The following is a 16,340-nucleotide window of genomic DNA, read 5'->3' on the forward strand; positions in this document are numbered from 1 at the left end:
GGCACAAGGACACAAAATGGAGAGCTAGGTTACAGCAGTGACTATGTTAAAGAATGCCCTTTAATTATTCAGCCCATATTGGAAAACAGTAGCGTATTCGCAGAGTTTGAGTATGCATGGCATATTACTGTATTTGGGTATCGGTTTGTGTACTTGTCTTTTTAAGAAAGCATAGATTTGTTTGATTTATCCAGCAAGATAGACACACTTCCGACCTTGAGCAGCTTCAAGTATCAGAGCAGCACAGACTACGTACAATAAATTGTCAGTTGTGTTGATGTTAGAAAAAAACAGCCATTTCAGGCTTAATAAAAGCCGGCGCGAGCACGGCCCGTGTCCTTCGTCTTACCTCGTCGATGGCGGATTCCTCTATGAGCCGCGGGGCCTCTGCTGAGAGCAGGCCGTGTGTCGCCATGATGTAGATCTTATAGGCCCCCCTCTCTTTCAGAATCTCAGCCGCCGCCACAAAGTCCTCCACGTCGTCTATGATGTCATCCTGAGAGAGGGAAACGGCAAGGGCGGAAGGTCATTAGCGTCTAGATGAATAAAAACACGAGCTCTCTGTATCATACAGTATGTCCAAATACATCTTACATGACTTCCTCAGAACAGGGAGTGTGAAACTTCAGTAGTTGATATAACACTCTCACTCTTGCTTATTAGCAATAGCTTGAAGTTGTTTTTGTCCCATAGGGGTTAAAGTTTAAACAGAAGTAAGAGACGATCAAATTCTTACAACAATGATAGCGATGCGACCTCCCACATCTCCCACTACAGTGATAGGCGGTTTCTCCTTGGCCATCATTACTGAAAGAGAAGAGAGAGGTTTATCATCACTTTCAAAACAGTGGTGCAGAGGAAAATGAGGGGGGAAAATGACATTTAAATTATTGGGAGAGGAGATTGAGTAAGGGATCAAGTTCAACACCTGCAAAGACCATGCAAGACAGCTCTACCTCAATGTCCACAGACTGCTACAACGACTACAGAATCATCCTGAAACTCTCATTTTGACAAAGGGACAACTAGGTGAAATGATTTGGGGGTAAATATAGGGCAGCTTCAGGCATATTGCGATGATAGCAACACATGGCTTATGAGTATAGAGCTGTCTTCCTTCCCACAAATAAAACATCTGGTTTGGGATTTAGGGATCCACACAGCAACCCCATGCCATGCCAAATCACAACCAACTTCAAACCAGTTTCCTCATCGAACAGCCCAGAGGCATCCAACCAGATGTCTGCATATTTAAAAACTCAGGTTTGAATCATGAGGCTCTACTTGGAGCTCCAAGGTGTTGACATTAGCAACAAAATGATTTTAGGSKKCGGGGGGGGGGGGGGGGGGGGAGTTGAGTTTTTAAATAAACAAGAATCATACCGTTGCTGAATCAGCAAGTTAGCGCGAAAAATACTAAACTAGGAATTGATCAAGAAAAAGGATGCAGGGAAACACAACCAAGCTTGCCATCAACCTCCGAGGTGCTTGCAATGCTTCCTTCGTCTCCATTGAAGTCATAGAGATATAGTTACATTGCCCAAACGACATAACATTTATGGGGCAATGATTGGCCCCATAAAATGAATGCCAATCACCAACCTGGCAGTGGAATACAGTAGGTGCCCTCTGGTAAGGCATTTGCATTAGCAGCCATTTTGTTGGTTGCTTTGAAGGGGTCAAAAGTCAGATAAATGCTACATTTGAGGCATGTTGAAGGGAATGTTGACAAGCCACATGGTTTCAAACTGGTATTAATTTTAGTGCAACTCCAAAGTATACATGGAAAGAGCCATGTATTTTTCCATGATGCTTGCATGAATGCATCCAGCAGATCCGTATTGGTCGGTAGGGTTGAATGTGATGATTTTATTAGAATTTTGGAAGTTCACAGTTAATTGTGTATTAGACAAAAGGCATGTAATGTCAAAAATGTATCAAGTGAGGAATACCGTACAACGTAAGCTTGGGATTATCTGAAAGACCTTGACACCAATTTGAGGTGAAGAAATATGCTGTTTTACAGATATCTTGTTTCAATAATCATACCAAATTTGGTGACAGCCAACAGTCTTAAAATTGATTATATTCCCTTGCGGTCAAATTATTATTTTTTAAATACTCCCCTATCCGTTGCTTTAAGAATTCCCGTTGCTCCCACGACTGTCTGGCTTTCGTTACGATGACAGCTAGCAGGCTAAGTGAAAAGACTATAATTGTAGGACGATGATCATTTCTACACAGTTTTAAAAGAAAAACTCAAACCTCAGGTATGTTTGACCGCCCCGCCCTCGGTCTAAACACTTAACTGAACTGAGATCTTCACAAAGGGGAATTTAGAAGGTCAGTACTGCTAGAAATGGAAACTCCCTCGGTAAGACATCAACATTACATGCAGGCAGGTATAAGCGATCACAGATAGTATTGCAGGTTGGGGGTTAGCAGAAGAGAGAGTGGAGCATTACGGTCGTACTTGGGAGCTCTATGCCTGGGAATGAAGGCTGGTGCCTCCCTGTGTCTTCAAAAGATAAACGGTATAAGTTAACACTATCATATACAGAGAATATATAATAGACATACAGACAGACATAAAGGCAGCATACAGACAAACAACTCCAGAACTGAAGACAGGCCTTCTGGTCCTATTTATCCAAGGAATGCAATAAAATAAAGTTTAAAATAAAGAATAACGGGGAAAAAACTAAGTCTTATTTTCTCAAAGATTAAAAAGGTGTCACTTTGCTCCGTATCTGAATTTAGCTGCTGTTTTGATAAAGGGAGATCGACCCTGTTCCTGTATAAAGGAGAGGAGAAATGGAGAGCAGTATGAGAGAAAATAAATACAGTCGCTGTATAAAAGGAGAAAGAGAAAAAAAAGGGTGAGAAGAGAAATCCAGAGGCTGTGTGGAAGAGGGGAACGAGAGGAATGGATGCCCGTTATGGCCTGCAGTATTTCACAGGCATCTGCAGTAGTGTCAGGCTGCTGAGAAGGATTGCTTTGTTGCTGAACCAACACATACTACAGCCCTGACTGGCTGAACCACCCCAGTTGTACACCGTCAGCATGAGGACAATGTGTGGCGGTCCTCTTTGCTACCAGTGCCTTTGGGCATTCAGGGCTGGATATTGTTTTGGATATTTTTTTACAGCATTTCGGTGACAAATGGATTTGTAAAAATAACTTTCTCTGAGCTATGGGTTGTTATTCGGACAGATTACCACTTTTCCAGTCCATAAATGTATAATACAGTTTGTTCTTTTTTCTGTAAATACTGTTCCATTAGATCTCTGTAAAGCCTCCCTTTGACCCAATGCCATGTTTCAGTGTCTCTACAATGGATAGAATCAGAGTCTGGGTGTTCGTGCGTTCACAAGTGTATGCATGCTACATGGGAGGCCCATCCTAGTGCCATCTACTCCCCATAAGCAGTGGGGGTGTAACCCTGCTGTTCAGACTCATTACCTCTCTATGGATTCCTCAGATAGACAGCAGTCAGGGCTCAACTCATCCTGTCCTGACACTAGTGGTTACATAAACCAGCACTATCTGCTGACTAGGCAGATTATATACATGAGGAGAGCAACGCAACAGTGATTTTTATGTGTTATGGCCAAAGGTAGGGATATTTTCTAGTGTGTGTGTGTTGTTGGTGTGTGTGTGTGTGTGTGTGTGTGTGTGTGTGTGCGCACGCCTGTGCGTGTCAGGGGTATCTTACATGGCAGCTCCAGACCAGGGTGACCAGAGGTGGTGCGTCCTGAAGACATTGGAGGGGGAGAGTGTCTTCCGTCGGCCATGTCAGACTCTGAACACTGGGCCTCCCCGTGCATCACTGCCAGGCCCAGCCGCAGCCTCTCAGCATAGGATTGAGCTCTGGAACGAACGCGCACAATAAAAAGGAATTAAATACATAAAGAGCAAACATAATCACAATTACCCACAAATCTGCAGCCACAAACGCTTCACATCATTCACTATCCATCTTGCTGGAGAACTCCCAACCTTTATGTTACCTTTTGGCCGCCGAAGGAGACTTTGCAACGATAATGGCATTTCTGTAGTCTGGAATCTAGAAACGAATAAATGGTAACAAATAAACATTATTTCACAGTTCAACACCACATTAAAACTAAACTTTAGTCAACAAATACATTATATGATGATAGAAATGATACAAGTGACTGGAGGATTCTGGGTAATGTAGTCTTACTTCCTCCTGGATGTACTGTAGCAGGAAGGGCGAGGCACGCAGGTTATCAACAGGGAAACTGAAGAAGCCCTGGATCTCCTTCTGGTGTAGGTCCATTGTGATGATGTGAGTTAGCCCTGTGATAACACCAGTGGGTCAAGCCAGTGGTGTAAAATACTTAAGCAAAAATATTTTAAAGTACTACTTACGTAGTTCTTTTTGGTGGTATGTGTACTTTACATTTGACAACTTTTACGTCACTACATTCCTAAATAAAATGATGTACTTTTCCCACCAATACATTTTCCCTAACACCCAAAAGTACTCGTTACATTTTGAATGCTTAGCAGGACAGGAAAATGGTCCAATTCACACAAATATCAAGAGAACATCCCAGGTCATCCCTACTACCTCTGATCTGGCAGACTGACTAAACATATATTGCTTCGCTTGTAAATTATGCCTGCATGTTGTAGTGTGACCCTGGTTATCCTTACATATAAAAAAAAAAATCAAAGACAATTGTGCCATCTGGTTTGCTTAATATAAGCAATTTGAAATGATTTAAACTTTTACCTTTATTACGTAAGTATATTTTTGCAATTACATTTACTTTTGATAGTTAAGTATATTTAAAACCAAATACTTTGACTTTTACTCAAGTAGTATTTCACTGGGTGACTTGCTGTTTTACTTGAGTAAAAGTAAAGATACCTTAATAGAAAATGACTCAAGTATGGCAATTTGGTACTTTTTCCACCACTGGATCAAGCAACACCCGAGCTAGACCGGCTCACATATGCCCTTGTGCGAATTATAATTTTGTCCATGCCCCACCAGACACGTGTGAAAACCAAGTGTACATCAATTATATTAATTTCAGGGCAGGTCGGAAAAAAAACGATGAACATTTAGCTAGCTAGTTTGCCTTGGAGATGAACATTGGATTTATCCTGACATGCATATGGTCCTCTTCTTTGTAGAAGTTTGACCCGGTGTTATACAAAATAGTATTTCTCTACTCTGACGATTAATCCACAGATAAAAGGAAAACATCGTTTGTTTTCAGTTCATTATCTTTAATTATTTTCTCCTCGTTCGTCTATCAAGCACCCACGTGGGTTTGTATCCTCGTGAAAACCAAACCAAGTTCTATTTTAGCGTTCGGCAATACAGACGCACGCGAGCAACGTGGATAAAATGATTGAATAACATGCATGTGTAAAAAAAAAAAAAAATGCAATGCTTGCGCATGCACCGTGCCCGGTCAAGTCGGAGTGTTAGCTTTTACAGAGTGATGCAATAAGTGTTTCCCTACTAAAATACCATTATACGACCGTTGGCTTTTCTGCTAGCTGCATGTGGTGACAGAGTTGATGGACTTGCTATGGTGTAACGTTACCCAACCCGGTCTCAGATCATTTCGTATTATTCTGTACGTAAATCGGAAAACACTCAATTTAATATAATATGTTACGTTTCATTTGGTATTTATTAATTTGTGGATGTCCATCACCCATTTCGTATGATATGTTATGAATTACAATTTGTATTATATGTCAACAACATAGCTCAAGCAGTAGGAAGCGCTCTCATCCATTTATATACAGATAGTCTTATACTCAGCTGGCCCCTCCCCGGATTTTGTGTTAAATGCTCTACAAAGCTTTCTTCGTGTCCAACAAGCTTTCTCTGCCCTAAACCTTGTTCTGAACACCTCCAAAACAAAGGTTATGTGTTTTGGTAAGAAGAACGCCCCTCTCCCCACCGGTGCGATTACTACCTCTGAGGGTTTAGAGCTTAGGTAGTCACCTCATACAAGTACTTAGGAGTATGGCTAGATGGTACACTGTCCTCTCAGCACATATCAAAGCTGCAAGCTAAAGTTAAATCTAGACTTGGTTTCCTCTATCGTAATTGCACCTCTTCCACCCCAACTGCCAAACTAACCCTGATTCAGATGACCATCCTGCCCATGCTAGACTAAGGATACATAATTTATAGATTGTCAGGTAAGGGTGCTCTTGAGCGGCTAGATGTTCTTTACCATTCTGCCATCATATTTGCCACCAATGCTCCTTATAGGACACATCACTGCACTCTATACTCCTCTGTAAACTGGCCATCTCTGTATACCCGTCGCAAGACGCACTGGTTGATGCTTATTTATAAAACCCTCTCATGCCTCACTCCCCCCTATCTGAGATGCCTAGTGCATCCCTCAACCTCCACATACAACACCTGTTCTGCTGGTCGCTCCTCTTTTCAGTTCCCTACAGCTAGCGACTGGAACGAGGTGCAAAAAAACTCAAACTGGACCGTTTTATCTCCATCTCTTCATTTCGAAGATGGAATCGTGGACACTCTTACTGACAGTTGTGGCTGCTTCACGTGTATTGTTGTCTCTGCCTTCTTGCCCGCTGTGCTGTTGTCTGTGCCCAATGTTTGTACCATGCTTCGTGCTGCTGCCATGTCATGTCATGTTGTTGTGTTGCTGCCATGCTATGTTGTCGTCTTAGGTCTCTATGTAGTGTTCTCTCGTTGTGATATGTGTTTTGTCCTATTTTTCTTTTTTTATCCCAGCCCCCGTAGGCGGCCTTTTGCCTTTTGGTAGGCCGTCATAGTAAATAAGAATTTGTTCTTAACTGACTTGCCTAGTTAAATAAAAGTTTGAATAAAAATAAATAAATTACAAATTTGCAAAACGTGCTATATGTTACAAATTTGCAAAACGTATGATACGGTTAAGGTTAGCTAAAATGGTTAAGGTTAGGGGAAGGGTTAGCTAACATGCTAAGTAGCTTAAAGTAGTAAGTCGTTGAAAAGTAGCTAAAATGCTGAAGTTGTCCGTGATGACATTTGAACTCACAACCTTTGGGTTGCTAGACCTTCGCCTTATAAGCCCACCCACCCGACTTCAATTTTTGCCTTAGACCACTGTGTCTTATGTAACATATCATACAATTTGAGTGTTCGGGATTTATATTTCCTGTTACATCTAGTATATCATCAAGGACAACAACCACCTGAGCCACTGCCTGTTCACCCCGCTATCAGTACAGGTGCATCAAAGCTGGGGCCGAGAGACTGAAAAACAGCTTCCATCTCAAGGCCATCAGACTGCTAAATAGCCATCACTAGCACATTAAAGGCTCCTGCCCTATATAGACTTGAAATCATCACTGGCCACTTTAATAATGTTTACATATTTTGCATTACTCATCTCATATGTATATACACTGCATTCTATTCTACTGTATCTTAGTCTGTCGCTCTGACATTGCGCGTCCATATATTTATAGATTCTTAATTCCATCCCTTTACTTAGATGTGTGTATTGTGTTTTGAAATTGTTAGATATACTTGTTAGATGTACCTGTTAGATATTACTGCACTGTTGGCGCTAGAAACACAAGCATTTTGCTACACCCGCGATAACATCTGCTAAACACGTGTATGTGACCAATAAAGTTTGATACCAGGCTGCGTTACCTCCCAGTATGTGGTCAAAAAAAATGATTTAATAACTACGTGTACAACTTATCTTAGCGGTGTCGTAACTATCTTCCTACAACATTGTAACCTACTATGCAAAAAAAAAAAACATTGGCATCACAGCAACGAGAAAGCCACATGATGTATACAGTAGCCATATAATATCTTACCGGCTTTAGCGAGCATGGAGGCCAGCAGCTTGCAGACAATGGAGCCCCTCTTCCTCATCTTGCACTGCTTGCTGTAAGGGAAGTAGGGGATGACCCCAATGATGTTCTTGGCACAGTTAGTCTTGAGAGCGTAGGCCATGACCAGCAGCTCCATGATGGCCGTGTTCACATCTCTGGGCAGGACAAAAGAACCATTCAACAGACAATGGAGACAGATGGACAGAGATAAGATCATGTAATAAGACAAGCAAGAGTGAGATAAAGAGTAGTTATTGTAGACATTTCAGTGAACTGTTGAATAAAACTGGCTGTTGTGTGGTCATTGTTTTTAAATTTGCATGTCGTAGTAACTGACGGGGTGTAAAATTCAAGATGTCGGCACGTCTCAAGACCACAGTAGCACACAGCATTCGCTCTCGGAGTTAACACTCGTCTTTGTTCAAACACATTCACTACACATTTAAGTGAGTGAGTCTATGACGCTGGTCAGTATCCTACAATGTTAACATACTTGACTACGTGCCCATTGTCCTGGCACTAATCGCCACATTGTAAGACAAGACGTTGAGCGCCACACTAATAGTCGTTCCCTAAACCCTGAAGTATAACCTTGAAAGCTATGGGGCATTTCTAAATAATTACGCCTCAAGATCGTATCGAAGAATGACTCCATTGTTGTATGGGATTCAGCCAGTTCATGAGAGAAGCAGAGGCAAACTTTGTAGGGGACTTGATGCACTTTTATTAACACTAGAATTAGTAATCAAAGATAACGTCTTATTACTTAACTAATACAAAGAGTGCAATAAGGTAGTGCCAGAGTAGATTTGGCCTAGGCAGCCTCCTGAAACAGCAGAGCCAACCACAATCATTAAAGGGCAACTCAACCCCAATTTCACCCTTTGCATGTTCTAAAAATGCATTCAGGCTAGAAGTTGTGGGTGGAAGGAATTGGTAAACATAGTTGTACCTGATCCCAACACTTTCTCACTAAAGCATAATCTGACAATAAAGTGATGTGCATTGTGAGCAAATACAACTCTGGACAGTTAGCGCACAGTGGTTAGTCACCAAGTTCCTAGCATCTATTGCCACTTGCGGTTTAAGATCGAATCCCCCTTGGGGTGCAAAAAAACATATATTTTAAATGAGGACTCACATTTATTGCGGTATTGTGTTGAGGGGGAAAAATGCAATCGTCACCTTGAAAATGAAGATTAGGGGCTCAATTCAATCCAACCTGTATTGCATTATTTACGCAGTAGCTCATTTTCCAACGGTCAAATTAACTCACAGATTGGTCTTGGGTACCAGGGCCGGCTCGCTCATTAGGTATAATTAGGCGTCCACCATGGGCTTTTAATTTGTTTTTAATTACTTCACCTTTATTTAACCAGGTAGGCTAGTTGAGAACAAGTTCTCATTTACAACTGCGACCTGGCCAATATAAAGCAAAGCAGTTTGACACATACAACAACACAGAGTTACACATGGAATAAACAAACATACAGTCAATAATACATTAGAAACAGTCTATATACAGTGTGTGCAATGAGGTAAGGGAGGTAAGGCAATAAAATAGGCCATAGTGGCGAGGTAATTACGATATAGCAATTAAACACGAGTGATAGATGTGCAGAAAATGAATGTGCAAGTAGAGATAGTTGGGTGCAAAGGAGCAAAATAAATAAATACAGCTTGGGGATGAGGTAGTTGGATGGGCTATTTACAGATGGGCTATGTACAGGTGCAATGATCTGTGAGCTGCTCTGACAGCTGGTGCTTGACGTTAGTGAGGGAGATATGAGTCTCCAGCTTAAGGTGAGCACTGATGCTGCCCTATGATAAGCATTGCAAACTTCGTCAAAGGCCGCAAAATATTTAACTTGTCCATTCCAAGCGCGCCTCTCCAGAGTGCCAACATACCTTTTTATTTTTTTATTTTTATTTTTTTACATAAATCATGTAGCATATGGTAGAAAGAGTATGTGGCCTTTTCTGTAGCCTAAAAGCTGGAGATAAAATGTATAACAACGTAATGAGACGAACAATTTTTACATCATGCAGGTTTCTCCAATCCAATTGCCTAACCTAAATGGCGTTCAATCAAATAAAGAATGTGCTGACAAATTAACAAACATCCTAAAAAACAGAATAGGTCAAAGTAATATAGACAATATGGAATAGACAATCAGGCTATTCAACATTGCTGTCCAGGACTTTCATCCCGTGTGCTAAATTTCATGTGTATGCCTACATTTGTAAGTCGCTCTGGATAAGAGCGTCTGCTAAATGACTTAAATGTAAATGTAAATGTAAATGTGTTTTTACAAGCTGATATCTGCGAAAAAATTTAATTCTGCATTTCCCAAAGTGTAAACACATCGCAAATAGGCTCAGGATAACGCCTACTGATACAATTGGATTGCTGATAATCAGAGCTTAAAAAGCCAAATTGATTAGTCACAGGAATCAGGACTAATAAAGCCAATGCAACGGCCTGTTTTACAAACAATGGGCCTACACCACAAGGATGGGCATTCATAAAATTACATTGTGGGCAGACATGGATGACTACACCCCAGTAAGCACGGACCGACAGTCTTTTGGACGTCTTTTTTTGGTCCGGTCACCTTTTGTGTTTTACATAGGGTAGGCCTACCACATGGATGGCATTCCTAAAATTTTATTTTAGACAACACTGTAGGCCAAGGATGGGCAACTCCAGTCCTCTAGGGCCTGACTCGTGTCACACTTTTGACCCAGACAACAAGTTTTGACACTAATAACAAATGATCATATACAGTTTAGAATGGAATTAGTGTCAGCAGCTGTGTTGACCAGAGATGTGGAACAAGTTTGACACCTCTCCCACCCCCAAGGACTGGAGTTGACCATCCCTGCTGTAGGCTATACCTCAGTAAGAACGGACCGATACTAACACCTTTTGGACTTATTTTTTGTCCGGTCTGGACCAGTCTTTATTTGCAACAAACAGACTTCTATGAATTATATCTTGTCAACTTTCATTCAGAACCGAAAATGAATCTAACTTCAACGTCTGGAAAAATTGACTTTAGACGTCTTTCCAACATCATTTTGCTTACTGGGACTATTGTTGAAGGGGTGTCAATTTTTGTTGTCTCGCCTAGGGGTGCAGAAGGGCCAGGACCGGCCCTGTAGGTACTGTATAAAACCCTACAACTACTACCAGGGATAAATATAGTAAATTAAGGATTTGAAATAAAAAGGATCTGCCCCATGTGGGATTGTCACCTATTTCTCGTTATGACGGATATAGCTACGAATATAAACGTAAAATCCTCATAGCCTACATGTTTTTATTCTTCGTAAAAGCACAAGTATGAAACGGTAAGCAAAAACATTGATCATATGTGGAAATGTGCCTTACTGCCTTTTGAATTTTGTGTAATGTCAGTAGTCTAGTCAAGGAAGCCTCGTGCAAAATATACTGGCACATTCCACTTACCAAGACCATTACCAAATAAGGTGTGCGGTCACCTGCTTTTATAGTGAGCCTCGAGGTGGTACCACCTAGCACATCTAGAAGGGAGTGGATTTCAATCCCTTCTTTACATTACGATTTCAATGGTTGAGTTTAACCGTTAAGGACAAAAAGAGATAGATTTACTACTAAAATACCTAGATATATCACTTTTGCAACGGACTGTCAAAATTAAGACCAGAATTGATGCGTTTCACTATAAATAAGCATTTAAAAAAATCTGGTTTTAGACTAAAAATAAAAAATTTAAAGTTCCGGAAGGTTTCTTGTTACAGGTCAGTGCCCCCTAGCTGGCTGTTAATATTGCAATCTCAATTTACCAGGCAGCTCCTGCCAACCAATGAATGACATCACAAACATATTTTCATCCAGTGGTTGAGGACAGTCATTCTGACTGATCAGCGATGAATCAACAACATCTGCCTGATTTCACAAGGGAATACATTTACTCTCCTCTCATCTAGTTTCTAATGATCCATTTTGTTCTGTGGTGATCCTGCATATCCAACCAACTAGAATATACACACTCAATTCAGACGGTGTAGAAGACATGACACCCGGATCCTCTCACCTTGGAATGGTCTGGATGATAAAGATGTCTTGACCACGAACAGACTCCTTCACGTCCACCCTGGTTTCTGTAAATAAAAAAAAAGAAGCAAATTAGTTCCAGGAGCAAGTAACTCCAGATACAGTATGCCAACCATCATCTACAGTGCATTCGGAAGGTATTCAGACCACTTGACTTCACAGCCTTGTCCGAAATTGTATTAAATAAATAAAAAATTCTTCAATCTACACACAATACCCCATAATGATAAAGCAAAAAGTTTGAAAAAAAAATTGCACAATTACATAAAAATAAAAACTGAAATACCTTATTTACATAAGTATCAAGACCCTTTGCTATGAGACTCGAAATTGAGCCTGCTGGTTTTCTGTTCTACCTGATAATTAATTGCACACCTGGTGTCCCAGGTCTAAATCTGTCCCTGATTAAATGGGAACAATGAAAAGACGCAGTGGAACTGGCTTCGAGATCCAGATATGAGTGTGAGGGATCTATACTACAGTAGGCCTTTAGATTTTATATACACTTAGTGTACAAAACATCAAAGGACATCTGCTCTTTCCATGGCAGACTGACCAGATGAAAGCTACGATCCCTTATTGATGTCACTTGTTAAATCCTCTTCAAATCAGTGTAGATGAAGGGGAGGAGACAAGGCTTAAAAATAATTATTTACCTAAGACAATTGAGACATGGATTGTGTATGTGCGCCATTCAGAGGGAGCCTTTGAACAGGGTATGGTAGCAGGTGCACTGGTTTGTGTCAAAAACTACAATGTTGCTGTGTTTTTCACACTCAACAGTTTGCCCATGTGTGTCAAGACTGGTCCACCACCCAAAGGACATCCAGCCAACTTGACATGTCTGGGAAGCATTGGAATCAACATGGGCCAGCATCCCTGTTCGACCCCTTGTAGAGTCCATGCCCGACGAATTGAGGCTGTTCTGAGGGCTAAAGTGTGGGGGGGTGCAACTCAATATGTGACTAGTTTCAGGAAAACTCCTGTCCCGTGTCACTACTTAACGAGGTATTTGAACATAAACCTTTTTTTAATCAAAATGCTTTTGGAATGTGTACTCAAGTGCCTTAATAAAATTGTATTCCATCTGTATATACGAATAAAATTGTTAAAATTACGAGCCTAATTGGTTTAGCCACAGAAAAAACAGGAACCTATCCGCTAGCCATGATTGGCTGAGATAATGGATGGGCTGGATATGCCGATTGGATTGGTCTGCCATGTAGCACGCTTCTTTCTATAGCGTGAGCTGCTCAGTATGTGTAGGTAATCCTTTCGAACGCTGCTTTTTTGAACGATATCACAAAGAACTGCAAAAGTGTTGCTAATGCTCTCCACTTTCGTGAGGACAGAGTTTTGAAATTGGTGGAATGCCAGTGGAAGCAGTGACAGCTAAGGAGATCGAGAAAATTCTGCCGTATGATAGCAAATATGCGGAGGGAGTCAAAAAGAGAACACACAGAAGGCTGTTGTATAAAACACCTGTCTCCGGATTACATCTTCGAACTAAGGGCAACCATGGCATCGGTGAGGGAGAAGCGTTAATCTTTGAATAAGTGTAAGAGAGTCTAGCTAGCTACATTTTCCGATATTATACATTTCTAATTTTGGCAGAAAATAATTTAGCTGGCTGGCTGTCTCGCTAGATAACATTACGTGAATGATATGTGTAGTAATATTATTCATATCTCAGAGCCATTTGCATTGCTAGTTATACCCTAATGTTAGCTAGCTAAGAAACAGTGAACCTAGTTGGTTAGCTTTAGCTACCTGTAGATTCATAAAGGACAGTAACGTTATGGGTTGGGATTTACGGTTCATTGTTTAGCTAGCTAGCTACATGCCTAAACAAAAAAGACTTCACTATGCAAGTAAACTTTCACTGTACCGTTTACACCTTCTGTATCCTATGCATGTGACAGAGATTTTATTTGATATAGTGTGTGTTTACCAGAGACAGTAATGTGAAGAACAACATGACCTGCACCAAAGTCAAATTAGGATATAACGTTAGGCCAACGAGACAGTGTCCAAGTTCAATAAATAAAATAATTTGTCACAATCACAACCGGAAGCTATTTTCTGTAGTTAGCTTGCCATTAACTTGTAAATAAAGATCTTGTTGTGAGTTTATTTTCCTTTAATAATGAATACAAATTAATTAACATTGTTTAGAAAGTAGCTTTTAGTTCCTGATTTGCTACATTGACACATACTAAATACATTTTTAAACGGATGGGATTATTGGTGTTAAAATACACCTGTTATGCTATTTTGGACCACCAGGGTGCTGATGTCATGCAGCCTGTTGTTTTTGTGTTTATACTTTTTCATAACGACAACGATAGGTGTGATGTTGGACGACAATAGAACGTTCATGTCACTGCGACGACTGTATACAGACATGTCAATAGACATAGTATAAACCTTTAGTCTTGAAATCTTTGGTTGTTTAGTTCACTACTGTACTCACTCGGTTTAGCAAATGGCCTTACATGTAAATCCTTAAAGAGATGGGTGGGGCTAAGCCTTAAGGTGTGAACAATACTGAATGGGTGTAGACAAAGATTTCTCTAATAGGTATAACAAATCTTTCAAGGGCCATTTTATCAAAATTGGGGTTACAAGTTTATCAACTACTAAAGCAGAAGTACTTTCCCAATTGTTCCTCAACTGTAGTGTATGATATCACATTTTCTAGCTCTGAGTCTATACTTTTATCCAAAGTAAAAAAACACAATTTTGCCACAAGACTGAATCGAGTTTGTCGTTCACATATTAGGAAGGTGTCCTTAATGTTTTGTACACTCAGTGTATACTGTATGAAGCTGAAAGGTATAACCTGGCATCTCACCTCTGTTTGACTCTTGGTAAACAACTGACTTTCCCAAGTCTACGCCAAGCCGTCTGCAAGGAGAAGGAAGGTGTTAGACAGTAAATAAACGAAAACACAAAACTAAAATCGTCCACACACAGGAGGAATGCCCGCCTTTTGAATAACTGGCCAAACTGTCATCAATCAATATTATTATTGTGGGTGCTTATATTTGTCCCATTTCATATACAGTTGTAGTCAGAAGTTGACATACACTTAGGCTGGAGTATTAAAACTGTTTTTTCAACCACTCCACAAATTTCTTGTTAACAAACTAGTTTTGGCAAGGACTTTTGAACTCTAAAGCGGTGGTGTAAAGACATTTGTTTATTATAAATGATGAAATCTTTATGAATACCTGTCATTAAAATTATAGTAATTGGTGGAATATTAGGTTTCTACATTGTGTAAACACACAATGTTTCTATTGAGATGCATTACGTTTAAAATTGTCCACCATCTCTAGAAATGTCAGGTGCAAGAGATGTCATTCATTCTTTGCTATGATCATTGATATCCTGAAGAAGCTATCCCTTGCCTTTAAATTGTTTAACTTGTTTAACAGCAAAATGTTAATTTAGAGCCCTGCTGACCAGGCCTAGAATTTCCTGCCGGCATCGACGGCCCATGTGTGCCTGTAACGCCACCGAAAAACATGAATGCATTGCAGCCAAAGTGCTCCGAAGCACCGCTCACGGCTCTCATATCTCAATTCTTATTAGCCAATGCCCGTCACGTGATCGTGTCCTTCTCACATAAATAGCAGCTCTGAAGTAGGCTACTAGTGAAGACAGACACATCAGGGATGCAACGGTGCACGTCTTTATCGAATTCCGAGGTGCATATTGAAGATGTTAGAAGAACCGTCCACATTTACTTTTCGTCAGCCAACCAGATGAGTAAAACAGCAAAAGCACTAACCTGTGTCAATCTACTATCCCCACATTACAAAAGTTGACCTATTCCATTGGACGTCTTGTCATTCGGTGCGAGAAAGAAATATTCCAAATAGACTCTGGGACAGTTGTTGAACAAAGGATATCAAATGAATACAACCAGAGCATGTTAAAAGTGATGAGACAAGATAGCAAATTGGATAGCACGAAATTGGGGATGACATTTATCATTTCAAAATAAATAAAATAATTGTAAATAGTTCCCTGCCTCTGCTCAGATTGCAAGATGGGTGATGTTGCAATGGGCAACAGGCACTGGCCTTTCTGAACAGTGCCTCAAGTATGACAGAATCAAGCCTTTAGACGTTAATTATCCTACATCATATTTGTCCAAAATGACTGTAGTTCAGCGCATACATCTATGACCCGTTTCAGGAATCTAGGTGTATGTCGCACATCACTACTTCACAGGTAAGGCATGTATATGTTTTTTAAAATAAAAATTAGTTTTGGGGCAGAAATGTTTTCTGGAATATAGTAACTTCCATGTGCCTTAATAAAAAACGTGAATGCCATCTGTAAATACAAACAAAATTGTTA

At 40.4% G+C, this 16,340-nt stretch overlaps 1 protein-coding gene across 5 annotated transcripts in view; it reads right to left on the reverse strand.

The window, feature by feature from the left end:
- LOC111982382 (phosphoribosyl pyrophosphate synthase-associated protein 1) overlaps window positions 1-16,340 on the reverse strand; it is a 31,322-nt gene that overhangs the window by 6,521 nt on the left and 8,461 nt on the right. For 2 of the 5 annotated variants that reach the window (XM_024013943.3, XM_070433817.1), the window contains exons 2-9: window positions 14,824-14,876; window positions 11,950-12,016; window positions 7,853-8,025; window positions 4,209-4,324; window positions 4,012-4,067; window positions 3,717-3,871; window positions 2,474-2,518; window positions 737-807 (exon numbers count right to left, since the gene is read on the reverse strand). In XM_024013943.3, coding sequence (XP_023869711.1) covers window positions 737-807; window positions 2,474-2,518; window positions 3,717-3,871; window positions 4,012-4,067; window positions 4,209-4,324; window positions 7,853-8,025; window positions 11,950-12,016; window positions 14,824-14,876 — 736 coding nt within the window. Of the gene's footprint in view, window positions 1-349; window positions 497-736; window positions 808-2,473; window positions 2,519-3,716; window positions 3,872-4,011; window positions 4,068-4,208; window positions 4,325-7,852; window positions 8,026-11,949; window positions 12,017-14,823; window positions 14,877-16,340 lie in introns of all 5 variants that reach the window. The other 3 variants (XM_024013944.2, XM_024013947.2, XM_024013946.2) reach the window with 3 other exon arrangements.

The sequence above is a fragment of the Salvelinus sp. IW2-2015 genome, linkage group LG21 (genome assembly GCF_002910315.2).
Source record: "Salvelinus sp. IW2-2015 linkage group LG21, ASM291031v2, whole genome shotgun sequence".
NCBI lineage: Eukaryota > Metazoa > Chordata > Actinopteri > Salmoniformes > Salmonidae > Salvelinus > Salvelinus sp. IW2-2015.